The 27,711-nt window shown below is 46.6% G+C and overlaps 1 protein-coding gene across 3 annotated transcripts in view; it reads left to right on the top strand.

Annotated features, from left to right (window-relative positions):
- Positions 1-309: 309 nt before the first annotated feature.
- Positions 310-27,711, top strand: part of Xylb (xylulokinase) — a 40,353-nt gene continuing 12,951 nt past the window's right edge. For all 3 annotated transcript variants that reach the window (XR_001503916.2, XR_007344391.1, XM_015489480.2), the window contains exons 1-15: positions 310-465; positions 1,667-1,749; positions 3,553-3,622; positions 5,566-5,646; positions 8,438-8,524; positions 9,107-9,235; positions 10,259-10,324; positions 12,376-12,448; positions 13,664-13,782; positions 16,844-16,925; positions 18,311-18,351; positions 18,938-19,053; positions 19,806-19,921; positions 20,618-20,691; positions 22,945-23,041. Coding sequence is in view for 1 of the 3 variants with exons in the window: in XM_015489480.2 (XP_015344966.1) it covers positions 409-465; positions 1,667-1,749; positions 3,553-3,622; positions 5,566-5,646; positions 8,438-8,524; positions 9,107-9,235; positions 10,259-10,324; positions 12,376-12,448; positions 13,664-13,782; positions 16,844-16,925; positions 18,311-18,351; positions 18,938-19,053; positions 19,806-19,921; positions 20,618-20,691; positions 22,945-23,041 (1,291 nt within the window). In the remaining 2 variants the exon portion in view is untranslated. The remainder of the gene's footprint in view (positions 466-1,666; positions 1,750-3,552; positions 3,623-5,565; positions 5,647-8,437; positions 8,525-9,106; positions 9,236-10,258; positions 10,325-12,375; positions 12,449-13,663; positions 13,783-16,843; positions 16,926-18,310; positions 18,352-18,937; positions 19,054-19,805; positions 19,922-20,617; positions 20,692-22,944; positions 23,042-27,711) is intronic.

Genomic DNA, 27,711 nt, shown 5'->3' with positions numbered 1-27,711 from the left:
GCTCTGGAGGATTCTCAGAACCTGGGCCACCAGAGGGCCAGGCAGGGACAAATTAGGTTAAAGGTGAAACCTCTGGGTCAGGAGTCCTCGGGGCAAGCCGGGCGCGTTAGGGCAGGCTGGTGTTGACAGCAGGTGAGGATGGCATCCCCATGAATCTGGGAGGGAAGTGGGCTGCTCAGGTGGCCGGTCTATTGCACAGGTGCGAAGCCAGAGGCCCAGGCCGGACGCGGTCCCAGCTCTTGTCCCCCCGCAGGCGGCGCCAGAGCTCAAGCCCGCCTCGTGACTCCGGTCCACAGTCCCGCCGGGCGGGGCGAGGGGCGGGCCCGGGAGCCTGGGCGTTGGAGCGCGGTCACAGTCACGCCGCGGGACGGACTCACGGACGATCGCTCAGCCGGACCTTTCAGGGACATGGGGGAGCACGTCACTCGTAGCTGCTGCCTAGGCTGGGACTTCAGCACGCAGCAGGTACGGTCGCAGGACCCCACTGCCTGCGGGGCGGGGCCATCGCCTCCGCTACGCCGCGCGGGCTTGCTGGCTCCGGGCCCTGGGATCCCTGGGCCGAGCAGCGGGTGCGCCGCACTTTTCGAGCTTCCCGGGGCTCAAGCGCCCCTTCCTGGTGCGTGGCTGCGGGGCGATGCCCTGCCGGAGAGGTGAGCTCTAGACTCCAGCCTTTCCGGAAACGGCGGGCGCCCCCCGGCGGGACCCAACTGGCACGTAGCAGGGACGTGTCCAGAGAGGGGCGGTTCGCCTGCTGACCTGGGCACTGAGTAGTAGGGACTCCAAGACATTCAAATCAGTGAGGCAGAGAAGCCAACAGACTGGTAGACGTACGTGCTACGTGTGTAACCAGTGACCTGAAATGGATCACCCTTCCAACCGCCTACCCCCATTCTTTTTTCTTTCTTGAAATGGGCACAATGTACAAATGGACTTTGCCCCTCCCTTTGGCCGCCCTTGGATGCACCAGTGTGCTTGGGTCTGTGGACCCAGGACTACTGGCCAGAGGAGGTCTGTGCTGCTTTCAGGTCCTGCAGACAGGCGAGCAGAATTAAAATGTGCCATCAAACTGAGCATGGGATGCCCATGGGACTCCTCTTTATAAGTACTGGGGGATAAATACAGTCAAAACCCCCAGTCTTTAGGTGGGCCAAGGGAGCAGGCCTCAGATAGCTCTAAGGGGAATGTCCTGTGGGACTCCAGTTGCCTTGCTAGGCTTCAGTTTCCCCATCTGTCCAGGAAAGGAACTAAATTCCCGAGGTTGGAAATATGCTTCATCGGGACATTAAATGTGTCTAGATCATGATCATGGTTGTTGAGACTAGCCCATGGGCCTTGCCTGGTATCTCAGACCTCTGCAGACATGAGTGACACCTGCCCCTTTGCCTCCATTCCTTGCCAGGCACTGGAACCAGCTCATCTGTACTGGTTACCTTTAGAGGGTCTTGGCTTTTGGCTGTTTGGGGAGCCACGATTCAGATTCTTCATTTTATTAAATCTTTGGATATGTCCCCAGATGAAACCTTTGTTGCCATGGCTACCGTGATATACCCTAGCCTCCCAGGGGGTGTTTAGGCTGAACCTTGCCTAGTGATGTTACTAACTCCTGGGCCAGTATAGAAGCTGAGGAAAACTCTATGCTATTTTTTTTTTTTTAAATGCCTTCCAGGTGAAAGTTGTTGCTATTGATGCAGAGCTGAATGTCTTTTATGAGGACAGTGTGCATTTTGACAGAGACCTTCCAGAATTTGGGTATGTACGTGTGTGTGTGTGTGTGTGTGTGTGTTGGGGGGCCAGTGGCTTTGGGTTTCTTCCAAAATTTACATTCATGAACCATGGTGTTATGGTTTTATAAAATTTTAGGAATGGTGATCTTGACAGATCTCTGAGTATCTTTTTTCTCTATACCTGGAATACTTTCTTCTCCATTTCTTCCCAATGCTATTCATCCATTTGCTCATTCATTCCTACATGTCTTAAGTGTCATTTGAAATCTGCTTTGTAACAGACACTGTGCTGGTTGTTATCAGTCCATTTTCTGTTGCTGATGACATAATGCCACAGACTGAGTAAGTTATAAAGAAAAAAAAAAGTTTATTCTGGCTTATGGTTCTGGCAGAAATCTAAGGGCCACATCTGGTGATATCCTTCTTGTTTTCAGAGTCCTGAGGTGGCACAGAATATCATGTGAGAGATAAAAAGTATGCCTGTGTATTTGTGTAGGAACTCTCTCTCTCTCTCTCTCTCTTTTTTCCTTTTGGTGCTGAGGATCAAATTTAGGATCTTGTACATGCTAAGTACTTGAGAGAAGGAGTTACTTCCTCAGCTGTTGACACTGTCCCTGTTCTCAGCCTAAGCTTCTAGAGGCCTTGCACACTTCTGCTTTTATTCTTAGAATCCTGCTCAGTGTCACCTGAACAAGATCAGGCTAGCCTGCTGGAGAATAAGAGACATGTCACCTCCTTGCCCTCTTCCTCAGCCAAGAGCCAGCCAGCTAGCAGCAGAGCCCTCTAGCTACTGTTAGCTGACCACAGATGCACCAGTGAGCCCAGCTGAGCCCAGCCCAATGTCTGACCAACAGAATTGTAAGCTAAGTGAGCTTAGTGCTTTCAAGGCACTGCATCCCTCTCTCCCTTTTTTGGCATCAAACTTGTAGTCCTCCTGTCTCCAGAAGACAGAGCTTGGATTATAGGCATGCATTATCACACCTGGACTTGTGTGAATAGTTCTGTGGACTTATACTTTCCTTTCTCTTAGCTATTAGGGATAGAATGGTTAGATCACAAGATATCTAATAGATGGTGTGGATTATGAACCTATTTTAAAATATTAATTTATAGTTGTAAGTGTTAGATTTTATTAAACCAGCTCTTTGCAGGAAGGTCCTTTAGGGGTGAGATAAGGATGAAGATGAGGAGAAGGTTCCAGGAAACTTCCAGGGCTTCCAGTTCAAGGAATCCCTGGTAAGGGAGCACAGTGGCACTCACCTGTAATCCCAGCTATTTGGGAGGCTGAGACAGGAGGATCCAAAGTTCAAGGATAGCTTTAGCAATTTAGCAAGACCTTGTCTCAAAAAATAAAAAAGGACTAGAGATGTAGCATAGCAGTAGAGCATCCTCAGGTTCAAACCCCAGTACTGTGCGTGCATACACATACCTACCCCTCCACCACTCCGGGGCTGCTGTGATAGGTGAGAACTTCCTGCAGATGTAGCATCTCTGTATAACAGCTGTCCCTGACTTCTCCAAACTCATGAGGTTTCAGAGGGCTTTTAGTTCATCCCCACATTCTCCCAGTTCCTTCCTGGCCTCTGCACCATGCCTCCCCTGGCCAGACCCTCATGCCTAGAAGATCCTTTCTAAGAATTGCCACCTCTGGGCCACCTTGGGTGATTCCATGCCTTCTCTCCCCATCTTTCCCTCTCAGAGTTCCACTTAAAGCTGGGGGGGGGGTTGTTCATCAGCCAGTTTCTAGCATCTGCCACCCCAGGTTGGCTTCACTGTGGTCAGCCTGCCCTGAGGCTCCAGCCAACATTCTATCTTGTTCTCCCTGCAGGACTCAGGGTGGTGTTCATGTGCACAAGGATAGGCTGACAGTCACCTCTCCAGTCCTGATGTGGATCCAGGTAAGCACAGGCATCCTTTCCTTCTGTCCCTAGCCTGTCTCACTGATAGTCTTAGTGATTTACTAGGAAGCCCCAAGGTGGAAGCTCATGAGAGTATCTATTGAGACCAGGTCCTCATGGTTTAAGGGAGTCTGTTTGGTTCCTAGGGCAGGTTCAGCCTTAGCCTTTGTGAGAGGACTCACAAAGGACTTCCAGGTACCAGAGTCACACAGCTGCCAAGTTCTGCTAGTACCATATTTATTTGTTTGTTTTTGTTTTTGGTACTGGTGATGGAACCCAGGGCCTCATTCATTCTAGACAAGCACTCTATACTAAGTTAAACCCCCAGACTTTTTTCAAAATTTGAGACAGGGTCTCATTATTCCCAAGCCGGTCTGGAACTTGTGATTTTTCTTGGTTCAGCCTTCTGAGAAGCTGGAATAATAGGCTTGTGCCACCACTCTGAGCTCACCAGTGCCATCTTTAAAATACCACAGAGAAAGCCTTCCAAGATACTTGGAAGTATCAGTCAGGTGCTGTGGTCTGTCTTCTACCTTGAATTCCAAACAGCCCTTGGAATGTTATGCTTATCCCCCTGGACCCTTCAGCTTCAGGGCGTGGGCATTCACACTGGTAACTTAGAGCCTGACCAATCATGCTCAGATCAGTCCAAATGGGCCTGCCTGCTTAGGACTAACAAGAAAGGAAGATTCCTGTGGCTGGATCTAGTGACCCATGGGGCTCCAGGACCAGGGATGTAGACAGCACAGATAGGCATGATAGGGCTTGGACTGCCTCACGTCCCATGGAGACCAGAGTCTCTGAAACTAGAGGCCAAACAGGCAGCATTTGGTGTATCTGCCAAAAGCTTTTTTGAGTCCTCCGATACCTGTTAACCAATTCCTGTATTAAATTCTTCCTGATAAAAGTAACTAGTATAAGTTCTTTTTTATCAATCTGACCATGACTCATATACTGGAGAATTGGGTAAAGGATAGATTTTAATCTAATAGAAGAGCTGGAATGTATTTCAGAGAGCTAAGCCAAGGTGGGGATTCAGGGAGTTAGAGGCAAGCTTTACTGTTAAGAGGTCTCAGAAATGACATTAATGGCATCTGATATACAAAGGCCTTCATTGGGGAGGCAAGCACGGAAGAAAGATCCAGGCTTCGGTGGGGGGTCAGGGTGATTTCTGGAACTGTTCTTAATTTGTTAGACCCTGCCTAAGGTTTGACAAGCAGGGAGGCAGCTGGCAGCATAGTCAGGGCTGGAGGGAGCCCTCCTAGCATGATGCAGGGACAGCAGGATCAAGCAAAAGCTGGAGTGATTTCTCTGTCCTCAGGGAAGACACAGGCTGAGGTGAATCTGTACTTCCTGCTGTGAAATCTTAGGGGTAGTGTCAAGGTCTGTTGGTCGCACCATTCACCCCACCCATGGTGTCTTGCTGGAAAGATAATTGCAACCAGATATTGGAGGGTGGACCGGGGACTTGTGACAAATGGCCACCATCTCTACCCACATCCTCAACTTTGGGCTCCTAGACACAAAGAGTCTGGGCCTGGAGCCCTCCTTTGATGGAAGAGCTCTCCCCCTGCTTTGCTCTTCATTTCTCTGTTAAGTCAGATCATTAATATGGTGGGTTAAAAAGAAACCTAAATTTAGGCTGTTTTGTTTTGCTTCTCCTGAGTGCTTGGAAGTCCCAAATTGAAGAACAAACTTTAAAGACTTGTGATTTGTGAATCTATTTATTTTAAACATTTTTAGCATAGTTGACCTTTTTATTTGATCGATGCCTACTTGTTTAATTAACATATTCTAGTGCTTACAGATCCTGTCTTTAGGACCTTCTTCCTCTGCCCAGAGCCCTTGCTGTAATGGCAAGCACTGCATTTCCATTTTGAGGCTGTGGCTTACCCGATTCAGTAGTTCAGTGTAGTCACAGTGGATTCTGTTCTTCTTCTCAGGCTCTGGACATCATCTTGGAGAAGATGAAGGCTTCGGGTTTTGACTTCTCTCAAGTCCTCGCCTTGTCTGGGGCAGGCCAGGTTTGTGTGTAACAGCCATGTTGGTCCTCTGAGGGTGGCTGTTGGAGATAATGGCCTGGGTGAGAAGGTGATGGCTCCTTTTGGGACACACATTTGTTGTTAGTGAAAGTGCCTCCAGCTATTTCACCTTAGAGACCGTATGACTTACTTTATCGAACAAGGATCTGGGACAGTTCTTATGATGAAGCAGCATGTAAAATAGGACATTTGGTGAGCGAACCAAATAGAGGTCCTCTAAAGAGGATGGAACATTCAACATGAATTTATTATGACTATTTGGGGGCACTGAAATTGCTTTTCTGTTTCCTGGAAGTAAAAGCCAGATAAGAAATGATACTAATGATGGCAGTAATTTTAGTAGTAGGAGTCATAGTCATAATAATATCAAAGAATGCTGACTGAACCTTTAATATGGCCAGGGATTACACTGAGGAGTTCATGTCCATTATCTTAGACCCTATAGCAATTCTAAGAGGGTACTGGTTATGTTGATCAGCGTAAGAGCTCTGGGCATGCCGAACTTTGTCGTTTACAAGCTGTGACCTGGGGAATGTCACAGGCCTTCTAAGTGCCTCCAGATTCTCATCTGTCATAGAGTTATGTGAACATTATTTTATAGAGAATACTGGGACATAATAAACCTTACTTAATGTTATCTATGGTTTTTATTATTATTGTCATTTACCTAAGGACATTGAAGCACACAGAAATGATATCACCTGCCCAAGCTCATGTAGCTGCTAGAAAGGGAAGTCAGTACCACCTCCAGTCTCATCCTCTAGTCCCTGTGCTATGCTGGAGTTCCTTCACTTCTCACTGGGTCACTAGGTTTTTACCTTCTCATTAGATGGACTTCTAAAGAGGCCTTTTGCTCTACCCCTGACCTAATAGGAACTTATTGTTCTTATTCTCATTAAACTAAAAGAATTACTTGGGAATCCATTTCTCTCACCTGGACCCCAGGCCTGGGCACCTGTTGCCTTCCTAGACATCTGTTTTAGTCAACTTTTTTATCAGTGTGATTAAAAGACCTGACAAGAACAACATAGAGAAGGGAAAGTTTATTTGGGGCTCACGGTTTCAGGGGTCTCAGTCCCCTAGCTCTGGGCCCAAGGTGATGCAGAATATCATGGCGGAAGAGCATGGCAGAAGAAAGCAGTTCAGGACGTGGCAGGCAGGAAGCAGAGAGCTCTGCTCTCCAGGGACAACATATAAACCCTCAGTGACCTGCCTCCTCCAGCCACAGCCTGCCTACCTATAGTTACCGCCCAATTAACCCCTATCTGTGGATTAAGTCACTGATTAGGTCCCACTGCTCATAATCATTTCACCTCTGGAAATTCTTGCATTGTTTCTAAACCATAATGTCTCCAGTCCCCATGACTAGGAACCCTACAAGTGCCTCAAATAGAATGTCCTAGACTGGGTACTCTGTCTTCACCCCATACCTCCTTCTCTTCAGATTCCCTTTCTCAGGGAATTCTCATTGTCCTCTTGTACTCCTTGTCCAGGAGTACAAGCCATGTGTTGTCGCGACCCCTCGCCAGCCAGGGAAACACAACACAGGATTCTTCTTTCAACAGTTTATTCAGGCCTTGAGTCATGTATCATCTTCTAGCGCCCGCGCCCGACACACCCAAGCACAGCTTAATAGAGCCCCCCGCATCCCAATCCCAAGCCGCCACGTGGATCTCTCTCATAGGGTGGTAAGGGATTGCGCGCCAACTCTCCATAAAAGGAGTTGTTTATCACAGGCCACAGTGGAAGCCGGCGCCATCTTCTAATGGTGGCCACGGAGTTTATAAGAATGGCTTACCACAATGTGTCATCCTTACTACTCCATCTTCCCACTCCACATCCAAGTTGTAAGAAACTCTTGAATCTACCGTGTCTCTGCCAGCACTGTCTCTGTTGTCCCAGGCCAGGTATCTGTTACTTCCCTCTAAGCCTCTGCTGCAGCTCCTCTGCCTTCTTCCTACTTTTCCCTGACTCCCATGAGCCCTTTTATACGCTCAGCCCTGGCCACAGCACTCCCCTCCAGACCATGGCTCCTACCACCTTCAAGATGATCCCAGTCTCCTAAGCCTGGTTTTCAAGATCCTTGGTGCTCAGGCCGCCTCCTCTCCCTCCATCCCATTGCCTAGGTCCTGCTCTAGCAAAAGGCCCATTGCTTAGAATGCCACCCTTCACCAGACCTGCCAGGCTGGCTCTCACCTGTGGATGCTTTCTCTGTGGAGCACCCGTGCACCTAACTCTGTCCTAACACTCAGCACCCACTTGACTTAACTATACTCCAACCTGGTTGGGTTCTGTGTGTTCTCACAGCCCTGTCGCTGCAACTCCACAGGGTTTTGTGATTGTACATTTGTATCTTTTCCCCTGACTTAACTCCAATATCCTGAGAAATAGAGTCAAAAATATCCTTTTCATCTATCCTATGTCTGGTGTGATCTAGGGGCTCAATTGATTGAATGAGTAGGACGAGTGAATTTTAGGTAATGTTGCAATCAGTACATTTAAATACAGTTTTACAACAGGCACCAAGATACAGAAGAGTAATTCTTTCTTGGAACCTTACTATAAGTTTTGGTGTGACAGGGCAGAGTTCTTTCCATTTTATTGAAATGAAAACCAAATCTCATAAAGGTGATGAGATCTTTAACTAAGACTTTGCAGAGACAGGCTTGGAGCCCAGTTCTTTGGTGTGTGGCCTGGGACTTTCTGTGTCTCCAGGAGGCTGTGATACCACTGTGTGATCACATGAGCATGTGCTTGGGTTTCCCTTCAACAGCAACATGGAAGCATATACTGGAAGACTGGGGCCAGCTTGGCACTGATGGCACTGTCACCAGACCTCCCATTACACCAGCAGCTGAAGGTAACTGTGACCATGTCTGTGAGTCTGAGAAACTTCAACAGAGAGGGCAGAAGGGCCCCAACTCCTGTGGCCTGGAAGTCTGGGGCTATATGCATTGTTGAGAATATAAGGAGTTGGCTTCAGCAGCAGTTCTGTGGGTGGTCTGTCCTGCCTCCCCAGGTGGAGTTTCCCCACTATCTGGGCAGGGGGTCAGGTGCTAATGACCTGCATCACATAAGTCCCTTCCTCCCAAAATGACTTTGAGCCATCCTCTGCATGCCTCTCGAGAATCTCCCCTTGGTGCATGCTGTGAAGTCAGGGGCTCTGCCTTCCCCCTTTTTCCTGAGTTCCAGAAGTCCCTGAAAAACCTGCACCTGACTAGAGCTGTAGCTCTTCTCTGGTAGTCTCTAGTGTGGTCTGCTGTGCTCAGGTGCCCTCCCTGGAAGAGCCTTTGCCTTTAGGCCTTCAGGGAGAGACCCCCCGGGGCCAGGCCAAAGGGTTGCCATTGATGGGTCTCCCAAGGGCACGTCCTGGGAAGAAGTGCTATACCTGCTCTTTGAGTCAACCATGGAGCTCAATCTGCACCTTTGTGCTTCCTTCCAGACTTGCTTCTCCATCAGCGACTGCCCAGTGTGGATGGACTCCAGCACCACAGCCCAGTGCCGCCAGCTAGAGGCCGCCGTGGGTGGGGCCCAGTCTCTCAGCTGCCTCACAGGGTCCCGCGCCTATGAGGTGGGCAGCCCCCACAATGGGTTGGGGAATAGGGCAGATCTTTTCTCTAAAAATGGGTGTCTAGGAGGGTGGAGTGGTACCCAGTCTCTGTGGGAGTCATGTGAAGTGTTGCTGGTGCTACCCAAGGGAGCCAGAATGGGACATGGTGTCCCGGCCTCCTGATCCAGGTTGTCCTGCTTCCCTGGGCACGTACCAGGCCAGGGCAGCCTCTTCCCATGAGTTCCCAGGTCAGGCTGGGATGTGAAGTGAACCGAGCCAAGCTACTCACATCAAGCTACTACTGTACATGGTATGATCATGGCAACCTCAGTCTCATTCTCTGAAACCTGGACATAGCAATAGCACTTCCATTGTATTTTTTATTTTTATGTTTTTTTTTTTTTTTTGGTGGTAGATGGACACAATATCTTTATTTTCTTTATTTATTTTTATGTGGTGCTGGGGATTGAACCCAGTGCCTCACACATGCTAGGCAAATGCTCTACCATTGAGCTACAACCCCAGCGCACCATTGTAGTGGAAAAGAGTCAGAGAACATAAGACTGTGCAGTGCCTGGCTGACTTCAGCCCCAGCCCCAGGGATCATGTGATTGGCCACCATGGATCATGTGACCTCACTGGAATCGAGGTTTAGGGGATCAACCCAACTTAGGCCACCTGAAACAAGAGGAAGTCGGATGGAGAGAATATCTGCATAAAAGTGCCTCAGTTCATGCAGGCTTGTCCAGTCCTGACAAGTGAGAGGCCCTCCCAGAAGGCCCAGAAGTTACTTCTGTGTCCTTTGGGTACAGGGGGATTGTTTATTGCCAGAGTATTTGATTACCCTAGAACATTTTAAGGACCCAAAGGCTAAAATACACAGTGTGATTGTTCAGCAGAAACTAAGCATTTCCAGATTAGGGGCCTTTTAAAAGTTTTTATTTTACCACCAAATATTCAGTGCATGCTATGTTAAACTCTCTTTATGGAGTTATTTATTCTGTGTAGGATTTTGATTTCTAAGAATTTGCACTCTTTTTTCAGCGTTTTACAGGAAACCAAATTGCAAAGATATACCAGCAGAACCCTGAGGCCTACTCACGCACAGAGGTTGGTTCAATATTCATGTTTGATTGAAAGTCACAGATACTCAGAAGGCTGAGGCAGGAGGGTGACAAACTTGAGGCCAGCCTAGGCAACTTAGCAAGACTCTGTCTCAAAGTAAAAAATAAATAGGGCTGGGGATGTAGTTCAGTGGTAGAGTGCTTGCATAGCATGTGCAAGGCCCTGGGTTCATTCCCTAGTACTGTGGGGGAAAAAAAAAAGATTACAGTGAGCTGAACACCTCCTATTGTCTAGTGACATTATAGCTGTCTTAACTTTGCAGAGAATTCTCATGTGTTTGTGACAATGATGCTGTAAATAAAACTGCTATGCTTCTAGTCTCTTAAAAGTGTTTTTATTTTTTTATTTTTATTTTTTGAGTTTCTGGTATTGGTTATTCTGAAGATACCAAAGCTATGCTTATATAAGAACATAAAGGCAAAAAAAATTATTTGTACCTTTTCTATGTTAAGATATGTTTAGAAGTCAGATGTGGTAGCATATACCCGTAGTCCCAACAACTAAGGAGGCTGAGGCAGGAGGATCTCAACTTAGGAGGATTGCCAGCCTCAACAACTTAGTGAGGCCCCAACCACTTAATAAGACCCTTTCCAAAGGGCTGGGATATGGCTCAGTGATAAAGTGCCTCTAGGTCCAATCCCCAGTACCCAAAAAAGAAGATACATTTAGATACACAAATATTTACCATTGTGTTACTATTGCCTACAGTATTCAGTATGGTGACATGCTGTATAGATTTGTAGCCTAGAAGCAAGCAGTAGGCTCCACCATCTATCTGGGTATGTAGTATGCTTGGTTTGTGTAAATATCCTGCATGGTGTTTGCACAATGATAAAATTGCCTAATGACGTTTTCTTAAACCATATCCCTGTTATTAAGCAGTGCATGACTGTATTCAACTTGCTTTTTTCCCTCATTGTCAGACTGTTGCCAAAAACAACAGCCTTGTGAGAAAAAGAAGTCAGGGGCTCTCATGACCAGAAGGAGTCCGGGGCAGGGGCAGGGAAGAAGTGGTGGGAATTTGGGTCTTTCTGAGACCACCTGAGTAGGAGATCTGGGTGCCTTGGGGCTCTCTGTCCATTCACTTTCCTGTATGGTTGATGCAGGATGGCATGGCTGGTGGGCACTTGATCGGCATAGGTCAGGGTCTTCTCTGTAGACAGGTGGGGCTGGAGCTTTGTGTCTCTAGCTGTGGTCCTTCAACCTGTATCACAGGTTGCCAGATCCTTCCTGGTAGCCCAATTTCCAAAAGCCAGCACTTAATGCTACCCAAGAAGCAGCTCCACACCCTAGCTGTTGACTTTTTCCTTGCAATAAGAAGATGACCATCTCACAATAAACTCAAAGTACCCTTTTAATCTTGGAAATTCACACGCAGTTTATTATTTAGTGATTTGAAGGTCTAGGTTACTCTGTTGCATTAGCCATGGGGGATTGCCTCCCCAAACTCTGTGTGTGGAATAAAGGTGGCCTGATGGGGACAGGAGGTGGGAGCACTCTGTCCACTAGTCCTGGAGCCCATAATGCTCATGTGGATTCCTCAGGCTGACATTTTAAGTTCTGTCAGTGATTCCATCTATCACATGATTTTAAGGTCTGGGTTCTTAGGGGACCAGCTTTTATTTAAACATATCCCAAACCCCCAGGAGTATCTTGGTTCATTCTGAGTCCTGTGGTCACATCCTCTTCCCTGTGGAGGAGGAAGTCAGGGCACATGTTTCCCAGCCCATGGATTCTATATGGAAAATCAGCTTCTCTATGCACAGATTTTTCACGGGCTTTTAGTTTGTGTTTTCATTGATCTTGACAGTTCCATGGCCTGTCAGAAATTGCAGACAGTGAGTGCTCTCCCCAGGAGTCAGTTCTTGGAATTCCAGCTGCTCTTATCTGGGATACTCAGTTTCCACTGTTTGCTTGGATTTTGCTCAAAGTTTCCACTTCCCTTCCCAATTTAAAACTCTCTTCCTGTTGTGTCAGAAGTATTCAGTAACTTAAGGTACGTGGAAGCGAGTAACCTTTTACTGTTTCTTTTTCAGAGAATTTCTTTGGTCAGTAGCTTTGCTGCTTCCCTATTCCTTGGTTCTTACTCCCCCATTGACTACAGTGATGGTAAGCCTTAGGAGTTCTGACTGGGTGCTTGTGGGCATATGGGTATGCAGGCAGTAAGAGCCCCATCCACCCTGGGTGGATGCTCATCTTGCAGCTCTCATCATTGGGCAAGAAGGGAGTGTATTAGTTTTCTTTGCTGTGTAACAAATGACCCTAACATTTATAGCTGAAGACCATAAGTATTTATTTTCTCACATAGTGCCTGAGGGTCAGGAATGTGGGAGTGGCTTAGCTGGATGATTCTGGCTCAGGATCTCTCTCAAGGTGTCAGGCAAATTGGCAGCCAGGGAGGTAGTCATTTGAAAGCTTAACTACAGGATTGAGCCTTCCAGGATCTTGCACAGGACTGTTGACAGGGGGCCATAGTTCCTCACAATGTGTCTCCTCTGGAGGACTATTAGTGACATTAGAGAGGAAGAGAAAGAAAGGAATAAAAAGAGGAGGTCAAGCAGAAACTGCATAGTCTTTTTCTTGGAAATTTTGGAAGCAACAAGCCATTGCTTTTGCCTCATTCTGCTGTTCACACTGACCAATCCCAGTAGAATGAGGTGCCCCCTCAAAGCCAGCAAAAAGCAAAGTATCGAGCAACTCAGTGAGACCCTGTCTCTAAATAAAATACAAAATAGGGCTGGGGATCTGGATCAGTGGTTGAGTGCCCCTGAGTTCAATCCCTGGTACCAAAAAAAAAAAAGTCCATGAACTTGTAAAATCCATGTGGGCAGATCCATGTCAGCTCTGGGGCTGCCTTTGAGGGGGCACCTTGAAACCCAAGAAATAGGGCTGAGGTTGTGACTCAGTGGTAGAGTACTCGCGTAGCGTGTTCGAGGCCCTGGGTTCAATCCTCAGCACCACATTAAATAAATAAGTAAATAAATAAAGATGATATTGTGTCCAACGAAAAAATAAATATTTTAAAAAAAGAAACCCAAGTAATATGTGGAGCAACAGATTTCCAGGCTGCCTGTGGTGTTTGATCTGTGAGGACATTTAGAGGAAGGGATGCTCTATGTGCTCCAGGAATCCTGCTGTCCTCTGGTTCTCTGGTTCAAGAACACTGTGGTATGTTGCAGACGTTCTATGAATTAAGAGGCCCAGGCACCAGTTGGCTGTAAGATAATTATCTGCTTTTTGCCAATTTTCACCAAAGGTTCTTTTCTCACAGGTTTCTATTTTGTTGTTGTTGTTGTTTGTTTATCTGTTTCCTTCCTTTTTCAGGTTCTGGAATGAATTTGTTACAGATCCAAGACAAAGTCTGGTCCCAGACTTGCCTTGGTGCCTGTGCCCCTCATTTAGAGGAGAAGCTCGGAGCACCGGTACCATCATGCTCAGTTGTGGTAGGTGCCCCCTTTTGTAACTACAGTTAAATTGGATTTTCTGCCATTACAATCCCCATTTGTGTTCTTTTTTCTTTAGCTCTACAGTGTTATAGTTAATAGCAAACCATCAGCAATTCCTTCTCAGGTGCTTTTCTCACAAACTTGGAAGAATGAAATTCACGGACAAAGGAGGGACCAAGGGGACAGCTCTCGCTGAGTGAGAGAGATCCTAATAGAGGATTGCCACCAAAGTGTACCAATCTAGGGGCTTATATAACTGCTGGGTAGGGATGTTGCTCAAATGTTTATGCTAATCAGGTACCAAAAGAATGCCAAACCTATTGGTCCTTTTATGATAATTAGGTATCAGGAAGGTGACTTGTTCATGGGTCAGACCTGTGACATTCTGATGATTTGTTCCCTTTTAGCCCTTGAGTTTGAAATTATCTGTTTCCACACAGAGCTGTCCCACCTTCCCTTTTCTTACTTCTCTTGAGTCAAAGGATTTGGGGTGATAATAAGGCTTGGAATGTTTAGACAGAGCCATCCGTTTATATGCAGTAGTGCGCACTTTGCATTTACTTAGAGAAATCTTTTGGGAGCCTGTTGCTATAACTGTCTGCTTGTAGCTTACTGTCTGACTAACCTACCTATTCATCGGGGCTCCTGTAAGAGCTGGCAGCTACAGGGAAGCACTGACATCTGTGCAGGCACACCCATTCATCATTTTACTCACAGGCTTGGACACATGAGGCTTTCAGTTTAGTCTAAGACAAGAATTTGATGTACGTCAAAGTAAAGTACCTGGATCAGCACCTTGCACATAGCAGGACTCAGGGGCATGTATAGATTGCTGGCTCATAGCAGGGGTGAGTTTCTGGGTGATTGCATACCTGAGGGAAAAAATGCAGACTGCTGGAATTCTAGGACTGGGACTACTACTGAGGCTTGAAGCAGGCAGGCTTGTGGGGAAATAGAAATGCCAGGGAACCCGGATGTGCATAGACTGCTTGGACTGAGTTCTAGATCTACCACGAACTGCTTCTGTTTAATCTGTGCCTTAGTTTCCTCATCTGGAACAATGGGAAGAATACTGTTTTTCTTATGGAGCTACTGTGAAAATCAGATGAATTATGATATATTTAAAGTGCTCAAGATGGTGCTTGGTAACATGGGTAAAAAAAAAATACTTGATCGTCAGTGTGGTACCACCCAGTTGAACATCCTGGTGGGCCCTGGTTGGCTGGCCCTGTTCTTGGCTGTCCTGGGGGGATAACGGAGTAGAAAAAGTCCTGGGAGGTGCCCTTGGGGTCCTCTGATGGGGTGCACATGGCACATGGCCAGAATAACCAGGAAGAACTCCATGTGAGAGTGTTGGGTGTGAAGGGAGGAGAAGTGGCCCTGAAGCCTGCAGAGAATCATGGAGCTTAGAGGGACAGGCCACCAGGAAGATGGAGTTTGGGGAAGTATTCTCCACTGGGACTTTCAACCACAGAAGCCCTTTTTTTTTTTTTTTGGAGGATTCTCACTGACATGATGAAAATCACCTTTACCGTTACGGGGCAGGATGTCACAGCCAAACCCCTATAACACAAAGTGTGCCATGGAGGCCAGTGCACAGGACTGAAGGAAAAACCAGCCCGCCCCAGAGGAGCCAATGGTGCGAGACCCAGCTAGATAGGTCATGCGTGTCAGAAGGACAAAGCAGCCTCATCCCCGGGGTTGCCATCCATCCCATGCGTGGCTTTTAGTTTAAGGTGAAATGGAGAGCAGCATTTTGTCCAGGGAAGCAGGCTTTGTTTGCTGTGAACCAGGAATGAGTGACTCCAAGAAGGAGCCTGTACAGAGATAAGCAGTGAGAACTGATTTTTGAAAAGATGCATTTTCATTTGTCAGATAATCACACAATGGGGGAAGCCATTATGGCTTCAATACAGGTGTCCCCTGCTGCCCCCTACCTGAGCTGTATCTCCTCACTTTCCATTCTGGGGCTTCTCTGATTGTGTTTGTGTTCTGGGAACTTGGAGGTGCAAGATGTTAACACCCCATAGGACGCCTGTCATGAGTGAGGTGAGGGAGCCTTGTGGATGGTTAACCGCTCCTCCCTCTCTGTCCCCAGGAGGCCATTCCTCAGGTCCATTTCTAGCTCTCGGAGGTTCCTCTGTGGCCTGAGCCTCAGTTGCCCACAGTGATGATTCTTGGGCCAACTTGCCCTCCTTCCCTGTTTGTCTTTCCTAGTCCCCACTCCTGCCTCCTGGGATCACATCCCCAAACAAACCACCTGCATGCAGCCCTGTCTCAGGCTCTGGTTTCGGAGGCATTCTGAATAGAGATATCAGTTTTCCCAGGTATTAGCTTGTTCTGATGGGCATCTAAAATTTTCTTGGCTGGAGCAAAATTTTCTTCCCAGACACCAGGAAATCTTCATTTATTTTAAACTTTTGAAACTACAATATAGTCAAAGAATGGAGGACATGTTCTGTATTTTATAACTGCTTTCTCAAGCATATACGTCTGTTGGGGGTTATCCTATGCTCTTATCCCATAGTGTCTTGTGGTTCCTGGATGGGTCCCCTCCCCCACCACTGCCATTTTTTAGTTTATTTTCTTTAGAACATTGTTCTCTGCACTAGCATATCTGATTATTGTTAATCCAGTGGCTGGGATCATAAGTAAGTATGTAAGGTACTATCAACTTCCATGAGTTTTTTTTTTTTTTTTAAACTGGTGCTGTGTTACTTTTTTTGTATGCTCTATCCAGACTTTGGAGCTTACAAAGCAGGTACAAGTTGGGGATTGCTTTGTTCTAACTGCCCTGATTCTCAAAATCCAATAAATGGTCTTCTGTCGGTCCTGATGCTTGTGGTTTCAAACCTGCATTAGGCTCCTCCAGCGATTTGTGAATAGAAAGGACGTGCCTGGTTTGTGACAGGGAGTGATACACCCCCAGGCTTTGCAGAAGATTCCTTCAGCTCCAGCAACCCAGAGCCCCGGAACATTCTCATGGCCTGAGGTGTGGACAGCTGTGCTGAGTAGGCGGGATTTATCTCAACAGAGCACACATGCTTTTTCTCCTCAGGGAGCCATTTCTTCCTACTATGTCCAGCGCTATGGATTTCCTCCAGGATGCAAAGTAGTGGCCTTCACTGGTGACAATCCAGGTGAGTGCTTTGGAGGATTTCCCTCTCCAGCTGGACCTGTAGGGTCTATGCTACACTTCTGAGAATTCCAGTTCAGTCTCTTGGTAAAAGCCCTTCTGCGCTGTCCCTTTTGATTTTCAAAACCTGCCTCCTTGTCCCTGCCCCAGTTGGGTCCTGACTACCCTCAAGAACTGCTTTGCCAGTCCGTCTGCTCCCTCCAGGTGAGGGGTGATGAAAGAAGGTCATTGTGCCCCCTCACCCCCAGCCTCTTTTCATTCCAAGCTAATGCCTCAGCTCCCTCTTCCCCTCCTCTAGGACCAGGTTTTGAGTCTCTGCCAGGTCATTTGATCTATAAATGACTCATTTCTCACCTGGACACTTTGTCTCCTTCCATGGCCTCTCTGCTTTTCCTCAAAGGGGCTTCTGAGGTTCCTGGATAAAGACCAGGTGAGCCACACAGAGTAGCACCTTGACCACTGGCCCTCAGCCCCACCCTAGGTAAAGCAGCCCCTTCCTGAAGTGCCACCAAATACCAAATTAGGGTTAAGATTGTGATGCCTCCCCTTCCAGTTTCTTCCTATGCTCATAAATAAGCAGCGGTGTTTATTTGTTGTTGTTGTTGGTTTTTTGTTTTTTCTCATCAACCTGGGCAACCTCATTTTCCGGGTGGTCCAAGGTTCAGCTGTCCCAGAATTTATTTCATTGATCCCCTGTGGATGGAGGTTGGTGTTCTTCTAATGCTTGGGCAGTGTAGACAGCCTGAGATGCACGATCTGCCCTGTCCCTTTGTCACTACAGGATCAGTTCTCAGAGGTGGTATTCCTGGGTCCAAGGCTTCTGGCAGCCACTGCCGACTGCATCTCACTGGAAGAGCTTGAATGTGCCTGTTCTTCCCCCCACTTCTTGTTCAGCCATTTGTCCCTTCACTGAGCATTTAGTGAGCACCTGCTTATATACCAGGTCTTCTTTTAGTACTGGGGTACACCAGCAAACATGCAGATAAGGATTGCTATTGTGGTCCTCCCATCTAAGGTGGGGACAATCTGCACAACCTTGGTCCCTTCCTGCCCACACTCTGCCTTGCGTTCATCTTTCTCTGCTGTGTATTCTTGGTGTCTCGTCCTGGCCCCTTTGGTTCTCAGCACTCCTTACAGTGCCTGACAGTGGTGTGGAGTTTGAACCCCTTTAGGGAAGAGACTTCCTAGCCCAGATCAGAGTTCATGACCACAGAGACTCTACCCTTTGACCCCTGCAACCTTCTCTTGGGCCTCTGAGCCATCAGCTTGCCCTGCTCCTGTGTTGGAGTGGGAGATAGGGGTCTGTGCTGTTGTCTGGGGGGTACTGTGGTTTGCTTCGTGGTTCCTGTGTGGCCTCCAGCTAACCAGAGGCTCCCCTCCCATTCTCAGCGTCACTGGCAGGCATGAGGCTGGAGGAAGGTGACATTGCGGTAAGGTGACTTCTCATTCCCACAGGCTCTTTCTGCCCTGGGGACCAGGGTACTGGGTCTTAGCATCTTTACTATCTATTAGAGGGTCTTCTGTTCCTTAAAGGGTATGGGGGGGTGCTACATCTCCTTCCTTAGAAGGTCATCACTCTTTACTGAGTAGACAAAACCCTGCCTGCTCAGTGGTGACCAGTCTGGTGGGCAAAGTGGCCAAGGGTCAGACATGAGGGCTGAGAGCTCCCCGGGTGAAGAGGAGGATGTAACTCATGCCTTCCTGCATCTAGCAAAGAAGTCATTTGGGAAAAGTAACCACCTACACCATTATTTTGATGCAGTTATGGTAAGTTCTAGAAAGTTAGTAAAGGAGGTCCACAAGAGCCTGGATCTGGGGAGCTGACTTTTGACTCGTCTGGTATGGGAGGGTCAGACGAGGTGTCTGAGGAAGTAGCATTTCATCTCAAGTGAGGCCTGCAATACGAGGAGTGAAGTGATGCAGTCAAGATGGGAGAAGTGCAAAGTACATCACTGGCAGAAAAGAAGCATTTGCAAGCAAAGCCCCAAGCCCCTCACTCTGCCCTTCTTGCCCCAGGTCAGTCTGGGCACCAGCGACACCCTATTTCTCTGGCTCCAGGAGCCCACACCTGCCCTAGAAGGCCACATCTTCTGCAATCCAGTTGACCCTCAGCACTACATGGCACTCTTGTGGTAAGCCTGGGTGTGGGTTGTTACCATTCCCTGGGGTGAGGCCAAGGAGGGATGGGCAGATCTGGCACATCTTGGGCACCTCAAGTCATTCCACTAAGCAGGCTCAGATGGGCAACTGAGACCCCCGGGACCTATCTGCTCTTGCCAACATCTGAGTTAGGTGGGGAAAAGCCTAAGACCTGGGGTCCTCCAAACCTAAGTTCAAATTCTGACCCTACCACTTATATATCCTGTGTGATGCTGGGCAAACCCCATAGCACATCTCAGCCATACCTTCATCATAAAATGGAGAGAATAAGATTGTTGACTTGATAGTGTTGTGGTGTGCCTAGCTCATGGTAGACCCTCATCAAATAGTGAGAGGGACATACTGCTTCCTGACCATTCTCACAGAAGGCCTGGGCTCTGTGATCTGACCATAAGCCTTTGGAAACCTTAGGAGGCTAAGCCCCAAGATCTATGGAGGATTTGTAGGTTAGTCAGCCTATCAACCCCACCCTGTTGTATAGATACCCCAGCTCCCTGACTCTGCCTGGGCTCCTTTGTGGCAGCCTCCTGTGTAAACAGCCTGAGATAAGTGATTCCAACTCCTCTTAGGGATGTGCCAGGATCCTGGAACTTGGGTCAGAGCCTCAGACATTGGAGGTTCTGGTTCCCTGTAGGCTATGGTCCAGCCTCACCCGCAGGCTCTCTGCCTGAGACTCTTCCAAAACCCATGGGTCCAGTGCTCAGAGTTGTGTACACTTCTGCAGCTTTAAAAATGGCTCCCTCATGAGAGAGAAGATCCGCAATGAATGTGCTTCCTGTTCCTGGAGTGAGTTCTCCAAGGCACTGCAGTCCACAGAGATGGGGAACGGCGGAAACCTGGGTAGGCTGTTTAGTGATGCCTGGGCCTACTAACGGGCCGTAGCTGTTTGCTGGAGGGGTAGGGTCTGGAGCCCCAGGAGTTGGGGGAGAGGAGGCCCATGGAGAAGTCCAGGGGAGTCCTGTTTGTCTGTACTTCTACTCCGTAGACCTCACAAGCTGATGTGTTATCCCATGTTCTGAGTGAGAGTGGGGCCCTGAGATAGCTGTTGTCCACTGCCCAGTGTACTGGGTGGAGGTCAGGCCATAGCTGCCTCTTGTGACCTCCTCGAAGCCCCCGGTGACAGGATCAGAAATGTCATCCATAATATCTCCCCTACCCTGGTGCTTCCCCATACACAGCTTTCTGCGTGGACCCAAGGTTCTATTGGGAAAGGTACCCAGCACCTGGGCAGGCCTCTGAGCAGGGAGAGGATCTGCCTCCCTTGGTGAAACCTCTGTTGGTATTTCAGGAGGGTTGGGTAGCCATTTCTTTAAATGGGCTGCCAGGAGGGAGTAGGAAGTCACTTCTAGGAAAACCTGTCTTGGGCCTTTCTGGGTCTCCTTTTGTTCTGATGGAAAGAAGGAACTGAAAATATTCCCAAGGCTCATCTGTGGACATGGATACGGGTCATTTCACCTTGCCCTTTTCTAAGTCTGTTGAGAAGCTAATCTTTGTTTTTGATGCCTGACAGCTAATCTCTTCCTGGTTTTGTTTCAGGTTTTTATTTTGATGTAATGGAGATCACCCCTGAAATTATCGGGCGTCATAGGTTTAATGCAGAAAACCATGAGGTAGGTATGTTATTAGCTGCATTGATTCCAGTTCTGAGTGTTAAATTTAACAGTTGCCTGTCACCTTGTGCTACTTTTAGGGACTTCTTTTCCCCCCATCCACTGGTGAAACAGAAATTTTGCACGTGTAGCCCACCTTCTCGAGGGGTGGAGGCAGCAGGGTCTAAGACAGACACCACCCTTTCCCCCAAGAAGGAGCATGGGAAACCTGAGTGTTCTCTGAGCTAACACTTGCTCCTAACACTGCTACTGAGTGTCATAGCGCTTGTTTCTTTGTTGAGCCATACCCTAAACCTACCCATGGCTCATAGATTTTAAGGTCAAAAATTGCTTCCTTGTAGAAAAAAACCTATGGGATGGGAGATACTACCATTTATTGAGCACTATTTGGTTCTAGGCACTGTGTTTGTGGTTTTCTGAATCTTTCATTTACTTCTTAAAGCAATTCCAGGAGGTAGGCATGATTATTCCTCTTTACAGATGGAGAAATTGAGGCTTAGGCTTAACCTGCCCAAAGTCACAAAGTGACAGTGAATGCAGGAGGCACAGTCCCAATTCTCTCTGCCTCAGAAGCCACTGTTCTCTTTTTCCTTCACCACATGGCCTCTCTCTCCCAGGAGGGATTTAGTCGGTGGGTTTGGATTGACTTTTCTGATAGTTACCCAATGGTCATTATCCCATATGGGGTTGGATCTGAGAGTTGCTGTGATCCCGTTGAATGTGGATGAACCTCTTTAAGACACTATTTAATCATTGTAACAGGTTGGTATTGGAAAAATGGCTGACAGTGGCATAATATATTTGGTTTAAATGGAAAGCTTTCAAATTAATGAACTCTCCACCACTGTAACAAAATACATGAGAAAAACAATTTAAAGAAGGAAAAATTTATTATGGCTCACTGTTTCAGAGGTTTTGGCCCATGGTCACTTGGCTTGGTTGACTGTGGGCCTTTGGTGAGGCAGAACATTCTGGCAGGGAAGGCATGATATAGTAAAGCTGCTTATCTTGTGGTGACCTGGAAGCAGGGGGTGGGGTGAGGAAAAAAATAAACCCTTCAAAGTCATTTCTCCACCACCACCTACTTCCTCTAACTAGGCCTCATTTCCTAAAGTTTCTGCCACCTTCCAACAGTGCCATCAGCTGGGGACCAAGCTGTTAGCACATGACCTTTATGATCCAAACCATAGTGACTTTATATGAAACGAAGGGAGTTCCTCTTGGTCCTCTGATGTGATCAGTTTGGTTTCTGTTCAGAGAGAGAGAGAGAGAGAGAGAAGATAGGTCTGCTCTCTTAGACATGTCAGTCCCAGCTTTGGCAAGGAGAAGGTAGCAGACATGTCTGATTGGTGTCAGGCGCTAGGGACACAAAGGAGGGCAAGACACAGGTGGTCCTGGCTCTGTGGAGTCCACAGTCTAGAAAGGAGGTGGACAGTAAGCAGGTAAAGGAAAACATACACCACTCCAGGGGTGATGCAGGAGAGAGCAGGAGGTGGGCTGGGGCTTGCCCATGTGGTGTGATCCGAGTGGCCCTCTCTGAAAAAGGGCCCTTAGGCTAAGACCTGAAGGATGGGGAGGCTCTCACTGTGGGCTGGAGTAAGCTTCCAGGGAGGGAGCAATTGGGGAACTGGAAGTAGGTGTTTAGGCTAGAGTATAGTAATTGGTGAGGGAGGGAGGCTGCAGGTTCTATTCTTGGTCTCAGGTCCTAGAAAGACAGGGTAGAGCTTGGGGGTGACACCCATCAGTATTAGCTTGACCAATGCCCCTCAGCTCCACAGCCGTGGTCTTTCAGCATAAGCTCATGGCTCTCACCTATCAAGTATTAACTACATCTATCAGGCTGTCATTTAATACGGTCATTATAACAAGCCTAAAAAAACAGGTGCCACTCTTACCTCAGTCTTGTTAAGAAAGAGAATGACATTCAGCAAGATGGAAACAAATCAAGATCACAGAACTGACTGGTGGAGTCAGACTTTAACCCTTGGCTGCCTGAGACTGAGCTCTGTGAGGCCTCTGACTCCCTAAAGTGTTACACACGTGAGATGTGCGTGTCTCTCTCACTCTCTGTTTCTTTTTGTTTGTGCATGTGACAGGTGAAGTTAGTGGTTGAAGAGACCAGCTACTCTAATTCTGGTGTGTTGTTGAAAAAGATCTCTCTCTCTCTCACACACATACACACACACATGCACACCTGCACACCAATGGGCGTTGGGAGTTCCTCACTGTGTGCCTACCTTCTCCTGGAATCAGGTCCCAGCATTCCCCAGAGATGTGGAGATTCGAGCACTGATCGAAGGACAATTCATGGCCAAGAGGATTCATGCAGAAAGCCTGGGCTACCGAGTCAGTAAGTGAACTGCTGGCAGGGTATGTGCTAGAGTAGGGGCCCAGGGCCCAGTCACACCTCAGGCCAGGACAGGCAGGACAGTGTCTAAGTCTGTTACAGGGGGCCTCACACAGGAGGGTGGTGGAGCCTGACCCTGTTGTGGGGGGGGTGATAAAGTGAGTCTGCCTGCCTCTGTGGGCAGGTGTGGAAGAGGAGGCAGTTAGCCTGCTTCTCAGCTGTTTCCCCAGGAACCTGCTTTCTTAGCCAGGAACCACAGGACTCAAAAAGAATCCTGAGTGCCTAGCCACAGACCAGACATCCTGAGCTCTGGATCCCAGGGACATGGGCAGTGCAAGTGGCAGGCTCTACTCTGGGTCATGACTGGGACTTTCCGCTTGGGCCAGGACAAGTGGGGATTCAGTACCACCATCAAAACTCAGAGGACTGACATGAAGAGGGCAGATCCAGGGCTCAGAGGGAGGCAACCAGGAAGAGAAAGGGATTCATGAGAACTTGAACTGTGGAGTAGGTGACTCCAGAAGATCAGTGGGTTCCCTTTACTGATGGTATTGAAATGGTCTGAGGTTCTGAGAGGAAACGAGACTGGATGACCATAGAATTCAGGTTTCCGAGATGTATTTGTCCCTCTGAGAAACAACTGTTGTCACTGGAGAAGGTCAAAAACCTCTGAAGCCACTTTGCTTGAGGGCTCCCTTAGGAGCCTTTTATGGGCAGTTCATGTTCTGTGTAGGATATGCTTTATTATGTTTTTGAACCAACCCTGTAAAAGGATGCTATAAAAATAAGCACTGGATAAACCTCTTGGAAAACCTGTTAGACAGCATCTGCTAAAGCTGGATATCCACTTTCCCAGCAATCTTACTTCTATGTAAATGCACAATAGAAATGTATACACATGTTCTTTAGAGGTTCATGAGAACCTTTATCATGATGTGCTTAATAGCCCCATGGTGGAAGCAGTCCAGTGCCCATCCACAGTAGACAGGATGAATGCATTGTGGCCTATTCATGCAACACGATGCTAAGCAGAAATGTAAATGAACCAGCTTCAGCTACATACAACTAAATGGGTAAATCTTGCAAAAGTAGCACTGAGTAGAAGACGGCATTCACTAGAGTATAAATGGCAGCGTTCTGTGTACATCAGACTCAAGACAGACAAAACTATTTGCTGTTGTTGGAAGTCAGGGTAATTAGTAGTTATCTTTCAGAAAAGAGAATGAAGCCAGGCTTGGTGGTACCTCCCTGTGATCCCAGCACCTGGGGAGGCTGAGACAGGAGGATCACAAGTGCAAGGCCAGCCTCAGCAACTTAGCAAGGACCCTGTCTCATAATAAAATAAAAAGGGCTGGGGATGTAGTTCAGTGGTAGAGCACTCCTGAGTTCAAACCCCAGAAACACACACACACACATACACACAGAACATTTTTTGTACAAAACAGCATAGAGATATTTATCCCCTTAGCAAACTTAAAATCAGAATCAAACCTCTTTCCAGCTCAGCTTATTCTCAAATAAAACCTCTCTCTCTCTCTCTGTCACTCTTTTATTTTTTTGATCAAGCCCAGGACCTTGCACATGCTAGGCAAGCACTCTACCACGGCGCTACACTCAGCCCTACTCTTTTTTATTAGAGCATATTAAATATATAGAATAATGGGTTTCATTGTGGCATATTCATACATGTGTATGACATTTTGATTATTTCCACTCCCCATCACCAAACGCTCTGATCTCCTCTATCCTTTTCCTTTTTTTAATAGTCTTTCTTCTAATTTTATATCATCTTTTCCCCCCTAGATTCCACATATGAGAGAAAACACGAAATAATTGTCTTTCTAAGTCTGACTTCTTTCACTTAACATATTCTGTAGCTCCATTTACTTTCCTGAAAATGACAGGATTTTGTTCTTATAGGTTAATAATACTCTATTATGTACATATACCACATTTTTAAAATCCATTTATCTGTTGATGGACACCTAGGCTGATTCTATAACTTGCCTATGGTGAATTATAATAAACATGAGTATGTGGGTATCTTTATAGCACACTGACTTTTTTGTATATGTGTGGTACTGGAGATTGAACCAGGGGCATTCTACTACTAAGCTACATTTTTCTTTAAAGATTTCTTGTAGATGGACACAATATCTTTATTTTGTTTGTTTATTTTTTATGTGATGCCAAGGTTCAAACCCAGTGCCTCACACATGCTAGGCAAGTGCTCTACCACTGGGCCACAATTCTAGCTCCCACAGCTCTTTTTTAAATTTAATTTTTTTAAAAAAAATTTGACACAGGGTCTCACTAAGTTGCCAAGGCTGGCCTCAAACTTGCGATCCTCTTTCCTCACTCTCCTAAGTAGATTACAGGTGTGTGCTACTGTGCCCAGCTAGTATATTGACTTTAATTCCTTAAGCTATATACCCAGGAGTGGTATAGCTGAATATGTGGTAGTTCTGTTTTTAATTTTTTAAGGAACCAATTCCCATGGTGGCTATACTAATTTATGTTCCCACCAACAATGTTTAAAAGGTGTTTGCAGCATTTATTGTTACTTGTATTCTTTTTTTTTTCCCCCCAGTATTGGGGATTGAACCCAGGGTGCTTTACTGCTGATGTACCTCTCCAGCCCTTTTTATTTTCTATTTTGACACAGGGTCTTGAGCTGTCTTGACCTTGCCTTCTTCCTGCTCAGCCTCCTGAGTACCTTGAATTACATACAGGGGTGCCCCACCTCAACATGTTATTTGTATTCTCCATGATAGGCATTCTGACTGGGGAGACCCAGCCCAACTTTTATCTTTTTATATTTCTTCCTTCTATGTCATTTGAGTCCTTTTCCTTTTCTATATTTTAATATTTTTATTCCTATTTTGTATTGTCTTTTGATTAATGCATTTCAAAAGGCTAGATGTTAGCTGGGCCTGGTGGCGGCATGCCTGTAATCCCAGTGGCTTGGGAGGCTGCGGCAGGAGGATTTCCAGGTCAAAGCCAGCCTCAGCAACTTAGTGAGGCCCTAAGCAACTTAGCAAGACCCTGTCTCTAAATAAAATATTTTTTTAAAGGACTAAGGATGTGGCTCACTGGTTAAATGCCTCTAGGTTCACTTCCTGGTACAAAAAAAAAAATTCCATAACATGTTGTGTGTTCAGTTTTGCATTTCTTTTCTTTTCTTTTTTTTTTTTCCATTTCTAAAAAGAGTAATTTTCATCTTTTTCTGTTCTAATGAATGTTCTTTAAAACTAGCCCTTTGCTCTCTTGATATATTCCCCATTTCTTTAGTTTGTAGGGGCAGGATGAGAGAGAAAGTATGTCTGCACCCTATATTTCTTAGCTCAGCTCACTGAAAGAGGCTGGGAGCAACATAATCCCAGTAGCAAAGAACATCCAGAGAACGAATTTAAACACCTTTCTCCACCCAAGGAGCCAGAGCTCCTTGGATTAATGAAGGTTATAGGGCTGATATAAGGATAAAACAAGTTGAACCTGCCACATTTTCTGTGCTATGTCTTGTCTATTTTTTTTCTGTCTCTGTTTACCACTCTAGTTTTAAGAAATTCCCTGATTTGTATCCTTCAGGTTATTAAATTTGACTTTGCCGTGTTTATTATTTAGCCTTTCCATTTAGTTTTTTATTTTTGTAACCATACATTATTTTTTAATTTCTAGGACTCTTTCTTGTCTCCTGGTTCTTTCTTATAGTGTTATATCCTTGGTTTTGGAACGTTATATTCCTTCAAATATTTCTGAAGATTCATATTAGGATTTATTTCAAATTGGCTTTTTTAATTCCTTGAGTTATTCCCTTATTTCTAGAGTACTCTATTTGTTCACGTCGATCCTTCTCTTTCTTGCTATTGTTGTGGTTGTATTTTCTTTTTCAAGAACAGAGTGACTGGGGGTTCTTGGTGCTAAATGAATCACATCTCTTAGTGGAAACAGGAAGCTTAGGTTTCCTTTTCAGGAGCAAGGTCTCTTCTCCTAGTGGACCTTCCTCCCTGCCCAAATACAAGAGATACCTAGACAGGCTATGTATTTGGGTGAATGTGTTAACTTTCTGTCACTATGGCAAAATACCTGACAGAAACAATTTGAAAGGAAGAAAGGTTTATACTGGCTCACAGTCTCAGAGATTTCATTCAGTTCATGTTCACTTGGCTCTGTTGTTTCTGGGCCTGTAATAAAGCAGAACGTCATAGCAAGGAATACATGTGGAGCAAAGCTATTCACCTCATGGTGGCTGAGATCATAAAGAAAGGGGCTGGGAACAAAATCTACCCTTGAAGGGGATACCCCAGTGACCTACTTCCTCCAATAGGCCCTACCTCCTAAGGTTCCCACCACCTCCCAGTAGCCCATTAAGCTATGAATCTGTCAGTAGATTAGTTCATTGATGAGGTTAGAACCCTCGTGATCCTATCACCCCCCAGAGGCCCCACTTCTGAACACTCCTGCATTGGGAACCGAGCCTTCAACACCAGAGCTTGGGGGACATTTCATTTCCACACAACAGTGAAAAGATAGATTTAACTTGATGCCTTTGAGCCTTGTAAATGCTGTCAAGCTGGAGTCTTCCCTACAATGTCTTCAAATGCCAAAATGAGCAGGATATTATTCTGGTTAAAAGATGAGCCCAGCTTCTTTTTCTAGTAAATAAGTGCAGG

The sequence above is a fragment of the Marmota marmota genome, unplaced genomic scaffold (genome assembly GCF_001458135.2).
Source record: "Marmota marmota marmota unplaced genomic scaffold, marMar, whole genome shotgun sequence".
Taxonomy (NCBI): Eukaryota; Metazoa; Chordata; class Mammalia; order Rodentia; family Sciuridae; genus Marmota; species Marmota marmota.
This window is presented reverse-complemented; position numbering and strand designations above follow the sequence as displayed.